Source organism: Microtus pennsylvanicus, chromosome 5 (assembly GCF_037038515.1).
Source record: "Microtus pennsylvanicus isolate mMicPen1 chromosome 5, mMicPen1.hap1, whole genome shotgun sequence".
In the NCBI taxonomy this organism is placed as follows: Eukaryota; Metazoa; Chordata; class Mammalia; order Rodentia; family Cricetidae; genus Microtus; species Microtus pennsylvanicus.
The window spans coordinates 62,127,619-62,141,121 of NC_134583.1; the positions used below are offsets into that span (position 1 = coordinate 62,127,619).

The window sequence follows — 13,503 nt, forward strand, 5'->3', positions numbered from 1 at the left end:
CTATTGGGGACTCTGGGCCTTCCCTAGGCTTCACCCTGGGCTCCCTGATGTATCACAGGTGGTCTAGGTTCAAATCCTGACTCTACCTTTTGTAACCAGCTGAAAGTGAGGAATTTTCAACTCTTTTTGGACCTAGTAGTGACAGAATTTTCTCCATGCTCCTTGGATATGTAGTTGAACATGTAGTTCCTCATGTTTGTTCAGTGAGAGACACAGGTCTGGTATATAGTCTGCTACCAGCTAAACTACAGCAGGCGCTGTTGTTACTACTCCCATTCCAGGAGCTGGGAGCTTGATGCTGTGCGAGTACGTGGTGGGGAAGATAGAAAGGTCAGGCCTCTTCACTTGACCAGTGAGTTGTGTCTGTTGTCCCCCTCAGTGAAAGTCATGCCTTTTGCCAATCTCATGAGCCTCCTGGGCCCCTCCGTGGACTCTGTGGCTGTTCTGCGTGGAATCCAGAAGGTGGCGATGTTAGTTCAAGGGAACTGGGTGGTGAAAAGGTAAGCAGCTTGAGTCTGTAAATTTAATTACATTATTGATGTTGTTCTGCCTAGTTGCATTTTACGTTTTGCAGGACTCTGTTTCTCTTTTTTCATACTTATTTGGAGGTTAGTGTCTTGACTCTGCCGGTTCCCCATGGTTTGGGCGTGCACCTGTGACAGCTCAGCTGCGCATGGATTGTCTTTTATTCCCTTCAGAGACAGTTCAAAGTCTTAGAATATTTTAGTTATTTCCTCCCATGTGTATATTTTAATTCTGTCTATATTTTCAGGCCCATAAGACTTTGTTCAGTGTTCTTAGACTTATTCACATGTCTGCCTTTTGTATCATGCTTTCTTTCCTGTGTGTATCTGAGTTCCCATCTGGGGTAACTTCAGTCTTCCTAATGAGTGCGTTTAATGCAGATCTGCAAGGAATAGTTTTTAAGTTGGTGATTATTCTCCCTTCATACATTGGTATGATTCTCTGGTTATCTGTTATACATGCATGTGTGTGTTCTTGTGTGGGTACAGGCCCAATGTTGATGTCAAGTGTCTTTCTTGATTGGTCTTCACTTTACTTATTGAGGCAGGATCTCCGCTGAACCTGGAGTTCCCCATTCTTGTTAATTTAGCCAGCCACCTTGCCATGGGGGTCTCTTATCTGCCTCCCAAGTGCTGGGATTATACATGGTTGTCCGTGTGCGCGCGCGCGCACGCGCGCGCGCGCGTGTGTGTGTGTGTGTGTGTGTGTGTGTGTGTGTGTAGTTGTAGGTGAGAGTGCAGGTACCTCGGAGGCCAGAGGCTGGGAAACAAACTCGGATCCTCCTCTACAACAGTGTATGCTTTGACTTTTCATTTACTTATTTTAGTTTTGGGGTTTTTTTTGACAGGGTTTCTCTGTAGATTTGGAGCATGTCCTGGAACTCTATCAGACTGGCCTCGAACTCACAGAGATCAGCCTGCCTCTACCTCCCTGCTTTTTTTGTGTGAGCTGTAAGGATCTGAATTCTGGTGCACTGCTTGTGCGGCAGGGGCTTTATTTTATGACCATCTCCCTAGCCTGACTTGGCTGTGTTCTGACGTTAGTTGTGATTGAAGAGTTGCCTGTCGGCCTGGTTCTTATTCCTCGATTGTATTCTTTGTTTTCCTCTGGCTGCTCTGAAGCACTTCTCTTTGTTTTGACTTTCCTCTGTAGCATTACGAAATGTCTAAGTGGGGTTTTCTTTGTACATTGCCTGTTGGGGTTCACAGGTCATGGCTTTGCGACTCAGTGTGTTCAGTAGCTTCTTTTCTCCTGATTCTTCTGCCAGACTCCTGACTGTCAGTTCTGAGGGAGGAAAGAACAGACTTGTTCTTTTATCCCATAAGTTCCTAGCTCTCAGTGCAATGCCTGGAACATGTCAAGCCAACTCTGGTAATGCATACTTTAATTAGAATAAGATGATGTAGATACATTAGCAAAACCCACCCTGTGAGCAGTGTAGTGTGAAGTGAATAATATGAAATATGAATAGCTCTAAAACTCAAAATATTTTTTTTTTGCATTAATGTCATTACTTAATTGCCGACCTGATGGTAAAGTATTTTCCTTTTACTGCCACCTGGTGGCGCCCTTCGCTGGATAATAGACCTTGCTGTTGGGTTATCCAGTTTTATTTTCAAAACAATCTTATTTTACATACTAATCTCAGTTCCCTCTCCCTCCTGTCCTCCCTCTCCTCCCACCTTCTACCCGCTCCACCCCCCATCCATTCCTCAGAGAGGGTGAGACCTCCCATGGGAGTCAACAAAGTGTCATAACACTTAAGCCAGAACCAATCCCCCCTCTCCCCCCGAGTAAGGTATCCCTCCACAGGGAATGGGCTCCAAAGAGCCAGATCATATGCACTAGGGATGAATACTGGTTTCACTGCCAGTGGCCCCACAGACTGTCCATGCCACACAACTGTCACCCACATTCAGAGGGCCTAGTTTGGTCTTAAGCAGGTTCCCCAGCTGTCAGTTTGGGGTCAGTGAGCCCCCACCAGCTCGAGTCAGCTGTTTCTGTGGGTGTCCCCACCATGGTCTTGGCCCCCTGGCTCATGAGATCACTCCTCCCTCTCTGACTGGACTCCAGCCCAGTTTTCTTTATGGAAGAGTTGATCACAGCACATTGCTTGTTCAGTGTGAGCATGAGTACTGTGTGTATTTGGACTGTGAACACGCAGGAGCCAGGAGGGGCTGTCAATCACACACACACCTGAAGACACTAAGAGGCTGAGAGCTGTTTTGAATGGGAGCTTTGGCTCAGCCTGGCTTCTGCCTGTTCTGTTGTGGCCTTGGGAGGCCTAGCTGTGGTATGGCCCGTCTTATCTTGGGCTTTTTAAAAGCCTTCTCTCGGGTTTTGAGGCCTCTATGGGGTTATGATTCTTCCAGCCAGGTCTGTCTTTTGTGTCTGTGTAAGATTAAAAAAACTCACTGTGATTCGAACATGTCTTATTTGTGTGTTGTGTGCTCCACCATTCAGTGTCTCTCTCTCTCTCTGTCCTCAAAGCACAGGGGTCCACAGCATGTGCCTGACAAGGTTCAGTTCACAGTGGGACCTTTCTCTGTGTGGCAGCCAAGAACACTTTGCCAGGTCTATGCCCATGGAGCCTAACCTTGGAGCACGAGTTGCTCAGGACTAGCAGATATGAAGGGAGGGCCTCCAGCCTCCAGCAGGGGAGCCGTAAAACTGGCCTGGGGCTGTGGCGGGAGGTAGGGTGGGAGTCACGTTGTGGGAACTGCATTGTATGCCTAGGTAGTACTCCGGTCTCTTCAAACCATAGACATCTAACCTGTGGAATACTGGTCTTCTCAAGAGACTTGGGCTCCGTGAGGTCCCAAACTTATGTGCCTTTGAGACCCTAACTCCTCCTTGGGTTAGGTTAGTATGGGATAAGGTGATTTGGGAAGGGTTGCTCTTCTCCACACGTCTTCCTGGGCCTGGGAGGAGGGCTACAGACTCAAGCCTATTGCCTTGAAAGGTGACCTGGCCTGGCTCGACTGAGTGCTGGGCTCCCAGAGTCGGGTGTGGTGGTGATAGGACTACAGGCAGGGACTGACCAGTTGTCTCTGCTTGACTTGTCAGTGATATCCTGTATCCCAAGGATTCTTCTAGTCCTCACAGTGGCATGCCTGCCGAGGTGCTCTGCAGGGGCCGGGACTTTGTTGTAAGTATCTAGGCTCTGGCCACAGCTGGGGGTGGAGGGATGGGATCCAGAGCAGGTGTTGACTTTGGACAGGGAAGTCTTTGTGAGCAGGCCGCCAGGGGTTCCACATAGTCATCGTTCTCTGGGCATTCTGGGCTGATAACATCCTGCTGTGTCTCCATAGTGCTCTGCTGATCCCATGGGTGGTGCTCATGTGGTTGAGTGATGTATTACAAAGCTCATGGTGGTTACAGACTTAAATCAGGATTTTTAGTTGTCGTGAATGACTGACAGTCCTTGGCCCTGCCCAGCGCCTACTTTGGATGGGCCCAGTAGTTCCCTTTTACCATAGTCTGGTATTTATTACATATTTAGAGTTTGTGACTTCTGAGCCAGCTCATCCCTCCTTCCTCTCACCCTGTTTATATCCAGAGCTTAAGTCTCTCCCATGTCTCTGGAGTCTGCACTGCCCCATAAACCTTGGCATTTACACTTTAAATTGCTTAATGTGGCTGCTTAGATCTGTCCATGATGGCCCATTGTGCTTGCGCACAAGTTTGTCATGAAAAGACCGGGCCTTAGATTGAAGACAGCTGTGTTTGCTCGTCTGATTAGTTAGTCTTAGCTTTTTGGGGAAGTTAGTGTTGAGGGGCCTCAGCAGTATGTTTGATCTGGGGCATCAGAATGTTGCTCCCACCTGGCCGCATTCACTTGTGCCCAGGTGTTGACATCTAGGTCTGTGTTGGATGTACCATTGTGTTGGTGTCTGCTAGATCTGTGTAAGACGTGTTGCTATAGATGACAACCAGTCATCCTTTCTTCTTGGCTCTCAGTCATTCACACTCTCTTCTTTTGAGTACTCCTGTGGAGTAGTTCAGGGTAATGAGAGACTTGGAGCCCTGCCAACTATTGGCAGCCACCACAGTGGAGCGCTGCCATCTGTAGAGCAGCACCCTGTTGCTGAATCCTCATAGCACTCTTAGGAGGCCCTGGGGATGCAGTAGTAAACCACAGGAGAAAGGCTCTGTCCGTTGAACACTTTCCTTTGGATAGAATGGTGTCGCCAGCCATTCTGAAGGAGAGAACACGTCTGTAAAGGCTAAAAGAGGCTGCCCAGTGCACATACTAATAGTAGAGCAGGAGCCCCATTTTGGCCTGTTGCCCAGGCTCTGTGCCCCCTTTTGTACCTTCGCCCAGGCCTCTTAGAGGCCTGTTGCTGCCTCCTAGAACATGTCTCTTTTCTTCCTCAGATGTGGAAGTTCACACAGAGCCGATGGGTGGTAAGGAAGGAGGTGGCAGCGGTGACCAAAGTAAGTGGTGTTCTTCATGACCCTTGCCCAGGGCTTGCTACAGGAGGGAGCTTGGGGTTGGTGAGGCCTTACCCCCCTCCTCCCTTCAGCTCTGTGCAGAGGATGTGAAGGACTTTCTGGAGCACATGGCTGTAGTGAGGATCAACAAAGGCTGGGAGTTCTTACTCCCCTACGACCTGGAGTTTATCAAGAAGCATCCAGATGTGGTCCAGCGGCAACACATGCTGTGGTCAGGCATTCAGGCCAAGTAAGGGCTTGTTGGGTGAAGGGTGTAGTAGGTGGCCCTGGACCTACCTACCTACCTCCTGGGAGCAGCACAGTTGGGCTGGATCTGGGCAGTGAGGAACACTTGGGGTGGGGCTGTGTGCACTTCTGTACTGCTTTTCACCAAGATGGGTATCGCTAAATGACCCCAAGTCCTCCACAGGTCTTGATGGCAGCGACACCCACTGCTTGCCAGAGCTACTCTGTTGAGGGGCTAGAGAGGAGAAAGGCACATAGTCTAGCAAGAAAGACAGGATGGTCGCTCTCCTCACACTGCCTCTTCTGGTCTCTAGCTGGGGGCATGTGTACAACCAGAGGGCTCAGAGGGGAGAAGGCCTGGCTAAACCCTGTGTGCATGATGTTTCAGTGACCCAGTGTCCTGTCCTTGGGGGCTTGTTCCTATGGCGAGGTAGGCGGTACAGCATATAGGTCAGAGTTTAAAGGGTTTGTTCTTTTTTTCAGATTAGAAAAAGTCTATAATCTCGTAAAAGAAACTATGCCAAAGAAGCCGGATGGACAATCAGGTGTGTGACTTCAGCCTGGTCCCTGGCCCAAGAGGGGTCCTTTTCAGGAATCAAGCCCAGAGAAGGACCATGTGGTTCTTACAGTTCACGTTTTCTGTGGTGTCCTTCCTTCCACCCCACCCGTCCCTCAGGCCCCCAAGTTTGCCTAATGCTTGTGCAGCAGGACAGCATCAGAGCCCCCCACACCCACCCGGGGAGGGGCTGTGTCTTTCAGGGCAGAGTGGATTCTGAGACCTGATGGCTCAGCAAGTGATGTGAGAGGAGTTGCTAGCAGGTACTCAGCAGGGCTTAAATTCTGTTGTGCCCAGTTTGATGTCTTCCCTCAGTATTTGGTAGCCAAGCTCCACTGCAGCCAGGAAGGGTGGAAGACCGCACTTGTTTCTTGCTTCAGGAGCTGTCTTGGTCTCCTCTGCTTGGCCTCTGTTTTCATGCTTTCTGCCTGGGACCTCTGCTGTTCTGAGCCATACTGCCTCTCCACACAGGGTCTGCTGGACTGCTCTCTGGGGAACAGCGGGTCCAGACAGCCAAAACCAAGGCCCAGCAGAACCATGCTTTCCTGGAGCGGGAGCTGCAGCGACGGAAGGAACAGATGCGGACAGCTACAGTCCTGCCCAGTGTGCAGATCAAGGAGGAACCCCTGAGCGAGGAGGAAGCAGATGGGGAAGAGCTGGAGGCTGAGGAGGAGCCCATGGACACTGCACCCAGCAGCTGCCTCAGCACCAAGTTGGCCAATGGGCTGCCTGCTGGGCGGGCAGTGGGTGGGGACAACCTAAATGGGCACCCAATACCAGGCTGTGCCAGCAGCCCTGCGGCCCGAGAACTGAAGGCTTTCGTGGAAGCCACCTTTCAGAGACAGTTTGTGCTCACGCTGAGCGAACTCAAGCGCCTCTTCAACCTGCACCTGGCAGGCCTGCCCCCCGGCCACACACTCTTCAGCGGCATCTCAGACCGCATGCTACAGGATACGGTGCTGGCCGCTGGCTGCAAGCAGATACTGGTGCCTGTAAGTAAAGCCTGCGCCTGCCAGGACAAGCAGAGTCCCTCAGAGCCCTTCAGGAGGGCTTCTCAGAAATCAAGAAGCATGAGACTCCGTGTGCCTTTGCAACCGCCCCAGCTGACTGCATGTGGATAGGAGTATGTTACATCGGATGTCTGTGAGCCCTCGGGCTCCCTGTCATCATCTCAAGTGGATGTATTGAGTTTTCTACCACAGGAAAGAAAGATACCTAAGGGCTCTAACCAATATACCAAGGCCCCAGTAAACACAAGCCCTCTACTTGGTTAATATTTAGTTCCTATGACATAAATGGTACAGCTGGAATTTGAACCTTAGTATAGAGACTATCAGGTCTGCTTTCACAGAGATCAGCTGAGCACTTCCCCACAGTTTGGGGATTGGTGACTTCCCTGGCTTTTGGGCCAGTTGACTGTATACTCTCTGGCCTCTGCACATTTCTGGCACTAGGCGTGCCGGTGGAACGAGCCTCTTCTACCTCAGTTCTTTCCTACTCGTGGAGTAGGCTCCACAGTGGGAGCAGACTGTTGCCCTCTTCTGGGAAGGGGTACCTGGCTATGGCCTGAGAGAAGCGGTTAGGGCTCTTTCCTAGACTCTGCCCAGCCTGGGAAGCAAAATGGGGTGGGAGAGGCTGCAGCTGTGCTGGCTCTTAACTAGGGAGTATGCCATGTGCATTGCCAAGCTCATTACCTGTGGCCTAGGGTGATGCCAGGGCCCTTGCCTCTGTATGTAAGGAACGGGACAGGAAGCCCTGTGTTCTCTGCTGGCAGAGCCTACTTTCTGAGGTCTGCTTTAGAAGGTGCTGGGATTAGGTCCCTGGCCACTCAGCAAGTGGGGCCAGTTTTCTGCAAGCCTGCTTTTCTGTGTACGTACAGGTGGTAGTGAGATTGCTTAGGCCATCTGCATGGACAGGGCTGAGGGGTCTACTGGATGCCCATGCTCCTTTCTCATGGAAGTGCTGGCATCTAGAGGACATCTGAAGCCCTGTCTGGAGCACTTTGACTCAGGGACCATATTCATAGCATGTCCAAGACAAAAAAAGGCCTTGAGTCATCCTGCTGTCTGTGTCTTCATACAAAGGAGATGAGGCTTAGGAACAGCAAGTAGATTTATAGTCTCAAGTTCAACTTGTGGCTTGCTGCTATGAGCTGAGTAGCTGTAAACCGTGAGTGAACGGCTCTGAACGTGCTTTTCCTTTTGGCAAATGGGCAGAGCAATACCTCAGTGTTGCTCAGTTTCCCATGATCAGGTGACATCAAGTCCCATTTCAGATGTAGGATAGATGGACGCCCACAATGCTGGCCTCTTCCCTGACCTCCTTTCCAGCTATCAGGGTTGTGTCATCTCTTCCGGCTGACCTCTGAAGCTAGTGGCTTGGAAAGCTTGGGAATCTGGCAAGGTCTGGCTTGAGCCACAGTTTATATGCTGTCCTTGTGGGAAGCTCTAAAGAGAGCCTGGGGCGGGGAGCTTTAGAACATAAGCCCCGGTGGACACCTCAGGGCAGCAGTCCACTAATGCTCTCCCAAACACCTGTTTAACAGGCGTCTTGGAGCCCTCTCCAGAGCTGCTGAGTGGGAGGAACTAGGCTTGGACCACATTTTCCTAGGGACTGGGCTACAGGCAGGGTGGGGTGAAGTGGGCAGGGCAATGGGTTTACAAGACAGAAAATGACCAACTCATGCTTGGGCCAGTTTCCCCCACAGACTGCTGCTTCTCCGGACGAGCAGAAGGTGTTTGCCCTCTGGGAGTCTGGTGACATAAGCGACCAGGTGAGGTCCTTGTTCTGTTTGTGTCTTTCTCAGGAGGGGAGTCCTGGAGGGTTGAGGCCATTAGTAGCTGGGCACTGGAGTATATACTTGGACACCTCAGGTTCCAACTACTCCACACCCACCAAGACAGACAGGGTGTGTCAGGTTTGAGCCTGAACTTGGGGGTTTGCTTGCATCAAACAGAGTCACCATTGGAAAGATGACTGGTTTCCAGAGTATAGTGGCGTCACTATGCGGTTTCTGTCGAGTTTCCATAGGGATAGACATGCCAGGCAGGCTTACAGACCGTGTACAGAGTCGATTCTCAGTGTCCCTGACAGCAGGAATCAAAAGGTTTTCTTACTAGCTGTCTCAGCCCTGGATTTTGGGTTATTTTGTCCAGTCACCCTCTGGCAGACAGGGTACCAGGTCTCCTGTGCTTGTGTAGTTATGGTAGCTGAGATCCAGATGCTTTTAAATCATGAACTTGCCTGAACTCCAAAGTTGGGTTTTATTTGTTTGTTTTTTTAAGCAGAAGTGACAGTTAGGCTCAGACAAGGAATAGACCCTACTGAAGTCTCCCTTTTCCCTGCAGAGGGGACAGGAAGGCTGAGAGCAAGAGTGGGTGTGGAACCTAGCTTCCACCAGGACTCCTGAGTGACCCTGTTCTCTTGGCTAGGAAAGGTGCTTCAGGCTTTCCTACTTAGCTTCTTTGATTACTGAGGAGAAAAAGGTAGTATGTTCAATTTAAAATCAAAATAAAATTCAAGACCAAAAACCTTTGTGGGGCATTTGACTCCACTCTGCTGGACCCACTTGTCCTCCTTGGAGGTGATGGCTTACAGCGTTGATCTGTTGAGTTCCATCACTAAGGCACAGGTGTGCCCATCCTGGAGTCGATTCCGTCCTCTCCTTCCCCCAACTCAGGTTCTCAGGTGCTGAGCCATCTCAGTGGCTCTCTTCCTCTTTGCACTAGTATGTTCTGAACTTAGACGCTGAATGGGACCCTCCTGAAGCCTGTGCCACTGCTTCTCCAGATGACTGGCTCTTCCCTGTGTCTAGAATCTTGTCATTTTAGCCTTTAGTGGGACGGAGTTGTCTCCATCTGTTCATATTTGGAAATGGTTTGTTTTCCACCAGAGCAGATCATTTCCCCTGTAGGTGGAGGGTATCTTAACTATTTCAGAGCTGAAATTCAATGACTTTCTTCTTGTGAGGTCTTTAAGACATATTCTTCCCTTCAGTGCAACTGGAGAGTTTTATAGTATCCTGTACATAGTGGACTGACGGTGCATCCTCAAGTCTTCATTCACTAGACAGTGGGTTCTCAGAGTCCTGTAGGCTGACACATTCCTTTACCTTTTCCTATCTGTAGCGATGTGAGACAGTAAATATCCTGGATGCTCTCTTTCCATTTTTTGAGACAAGTGGTTTTCTCTCTAGCCCAGGCTGGCCTTTTAAAACTTTATATTTGGGGAAGATCTCATCTATCCTTCATGCTGTTTAATTTCTCTTTAAGAATATAATGCGCCGGGAGGTGGTGGCGCACTCCTTTAATCCCAGCACTCGGGAGGCAGAGGCAGGCGGATCTCTGTGAGTTCGAGGCCAGCCTGGTCTACAAGAGCTAGTTCCAGGACAGGCTCCAAAGCTACAGAGAAACCCTGTCTCAAGAAAAAAAAGATTTTGAACCAATTTGGACACTTTCCCCCACCTAGTTTAAACTGCTGCTTAATTCCAGTATGTCCAAACTGCTCATCCTGAGATCCTTCCTTGCAGTCTGAAACACTGAAGGTGGGGTGAGGCCATCATTTTGGGTCTTTTGTTTGGGGATAGTTCACATTTGGATACTATTTCTCATAGTAATGCATTGTTTTTCTATTAAAGCATCGGCAAGTTTTGCTTGAAATATTTTCCAAAAATTACCGAGTACGCCGGAACATGATCCAGTCTCGGCTGACTCAGGAATGTGGAGAAGAGCTAAGCAAACAGGATGTAGACAAAGTGCTAAAGGTATGTCCATTATGCACAGGACCCCACCCAGAGCATGCATTTAGGATGTGCTTCTGACCTGTCTTATTAAGGATGCTCATGTGTGTGGAAAGGACTTGGGTCTGGTACCTTTATTCTTGCTCTATAAATGCATAGCAGTAAATCACCAGTCTGATGGGCACTGTCTGGTAATGACTAGCATTGGTATATTGGCAAGAGAGTGAACCTTTTCACACACTAGAGTTTGGGTGGAGTGGTTGTGGGGAGGTGTGCATCATCTTCACCTAATAAAAGACAGGCTTAAACTAGATCCTGCCTCAGGTGAATCTTGTGCCACTTATGCAACTTTCAGTACAATCCATTTTTTAATTTAAAAAGGAGTACTATTTGCTTAATGTGAAAATACTTTAAATGCTTTTCTAAACTGTGGTACATCTGTAGAATTGAGCACAGAAAGCCACCGACATGTTCCCTGTTATCTTAGTCATGTAGGTGAAGGCTTTATTAATCCCTTTGTCTTGGTCAACTTGAAAAATATTTATGTTTTCTGTTTATGCAACACATCTATTTTATAATACCTCTTAAATGGCCAGGCGGTGGTGGCGTACGCCTTTAATCCCAGCACTTGGGAGGCAGAAGCAGGCGGATCTCTGTGAGTTCAAGGCCAGCCTGGTCTACAAGAGCTAGTTCCTGGACAGGCTCCCAAGCCACAGAGAAATCCTGTCTCGAAAAAACCAAAAATAATAATAATAATACCTCTTAAATTGTTCTAGAGGGATTGTGGCTCAACCCTTTAGGGACCAACAGCTACTCAGTAGCATACTCAGTTTCTGATGAACTATTTGTATTTTCTTGTAAACCAAATTGTGATAGTAACAGTTATCTTTCCTGTTTTCTTAATTTCTAGGACTGTTGTGTAAGCTATGGTGGCATGTGGTACCTTAAGGGGACAGTACAATCTTGACAATAGTAGCAAACCACTAATTCAGCGAATCTAAGCCCAGGGAAGGATGGCAGAGCCAGTAGTCTCGACTTGCCTCAAGACAGAGCAAGAGGATCTGCCCACCTCGTGGCCTGTGGCACTGCCTGGCCCAGAGGACAGAGGGGCTCATACTCGGCCAGTGACAGGGTCAGCGTAAGTGAGATCGCTCCCAGCAGAGACCAGCCGGGCCTTCTTTGAAGTACAATTTGAAATTCCTGATGTATTTTGCTTATTTGGTTTCATTCTCATAATAAAGAGAGTGTACACTGACATGGGCAGGATTATGAAAATCATGGTTTAATATTTTCCTTTTTAAAAAGAATGCCAACAAAGTTATGTTTACATGATGAAGAGAACCTTACGGTTTTTAATATTTTAAATGCCTACAAGCCAATAACTAGTCTTAGAGTCTCTCTATGCTAAGACTTCTGCCAATTTTACTAAACCAAATTGAATTCTTTTACTGTTGGGTTTCTGAGGCCACTTTACCTTTTACAACAGTCTACTTTCTACAGTGGTCTCAACTGTTTACACGAACCATAACAAAACATTAGATCAACTCCATCTTCTCCTAATGTTCGCATAAAGGTGCAAACTGAACCAGGTAAGTGTGGAACAGTGTGAAAGCGAGGTTATCACTGTTTGATGAATTGATGTAAAAAAATTATATTTTGTGTATTTTTAAAATAAATGCTAACACTAAACTGGCATCATGGTGCTACTGTCCTCAAATAGTTGCAGCAAGAAAATGTCATCTGTGCTCTCAAAATGTTAAGTACTAAAGAGAGAAGGAAGTCCATGACGCCGTCACGGCAGCTCATGAACTCACCTTGACGTGTGAGGCTGGTCTCACAGAGTTCCTGCAGGTCCTGAAGACTGGGCTTCCGCTCATACTGCTCAGGCTGCCAAGCTGATAGGTACAGCCACTGAGTGGTCTTAGCTGAAGACATGGAAGCAAAAGGAAAGAAGGATGGAGAGTGAACACAGCTTTTTAAGGAGGGAAGGGAGCGGGATGGGGGGGACTCCTTCCATGGGATGTGAGCACTTAAGGTTTTAGTGGCGACTTTAAAATAGTTTTAAAAATATGTACTTCAGACCCAAATATTTAAAATCAAAATGTAATAAAAGTATTTTTTTTTTGTACTAAGTCTTCAGAATGTGGTACTTTACACCTCACCTACCCTCTGGAGCTAGGATTTACATGCTGAGTTGCAGCATGTAGCTTGTGAACATGGCAGGCACTATCGCCCCAGAAGATGGGGAAAGGTGATCTAGGCTGGGTGAGATGTGACTTTTGCTGTCTAGTTGAGACTTGTTGCTGTAGTGCATCTTCTGCATAAGGTTGACATGATGCTCTGTGCTGTCCTCTCTTCAGGAAATGAAGTATTAAATACTTCAGTGTGGTCAGTAAGGGATCATTCAGGGATGTTTATAACACTGTTTAACGGGGTGGCTCATGCTCTTGGTAATCGTTGACACATGTGAGGGGTTAACAGATCAGATAAAGTTTTCGGGAGGCAGAGATGGGCGGATTCTGTGAATTCGAGGCTAGCCTAGTTTACAGAACAGCTAGGGCTACATAGAGAAATCCTGTGTTGAAAAACAACACAAAAGTTAACAGAACTAATGAGGAATATGTCCTTATCATTGTATACCAGGATCTCTTTGCCCTGTGGAAAGGGGAAGCCTTCATATGGGTTGGCACAGAGCTATGACAGATCCCCATTTAGAAAGAATTTACTCAGTCCCATCTCAGGAAGGCCATGCTTTAAATTATTTAAAAAAAAAAAAGAAGGGGGGGGGAGGAGGAGGAGGAGGAAGAGGAGGAGAAGGAGGAGGAGGAGGAGGAGGAGAAGAAGAAGAAGAAGAAGAAGAAGAAGAAGAAGAAGAAGAAGAAGAAGAAGAAGAAGAAGAAGAAGAAGAAGAAGAAGAAGAAGAAGAAGAGAAAAAAAGGATGGAATGCTAAAGAAAAGCAGCAATTGGGACATGAGGGAGATCTTAGCACCTATATGTAGCCAA

The 13,503-nt window shown here is 48.1% G+C and overlaps 1 protein-coding gene across 3 annotated transcripts in view; it reads left to right on the forward strand.

The window, feature by feature from the left end:
* Window positions 1-11,754, forward strand: part of Polr3e (RNA polymerase III subunit E) — a 28,195-nt gene extending 16,441 nt beyond the window's left edge. For all 3 annotated transcript variants that reach the window (XM_075972081.1, XM_075972079.1, XM_075972080.1), the window contains 9 exons: window positions 380-500; window positions 3,592-3,673; window positions 4,903-4,962; window positions 5,052-5,209; window positions 5,689-5,750; window positions 6,233-6,753; window positions 8,457-8,534; window positions 10,398-10,523; window positions 11,410-11,754. In XM_075972081.1, coding sequence (XP_075828196.1) covers window positions 380-500; window positions 3,592-3,673; window positions 4,903-4,962; window positions 5,052-5,209; window positions 5,689-5,750; window positions 6,233-6,753; window positions 8,457-8,534; window positions 10,398-10,523; window positions 11,410-11,466 — 1,265 coding nt within the window. In that variant the 3' untranslated portion in view covers window positions 11,467-11,754. The remainder of the gene's footprint in view (window positions 1-379; window positions 501-3,591; window positions 3,674-4,902; window positions 4,963-5,051; window positions 5,210-5,688; window positions 5,751-6,232; window positions 6,754-8,456; window positions 8,535-10,397; window positions 10,524-11,409) is intronic.
* Window positions 11,755-13,503: the final 1,749 nt, after the last annotated feature.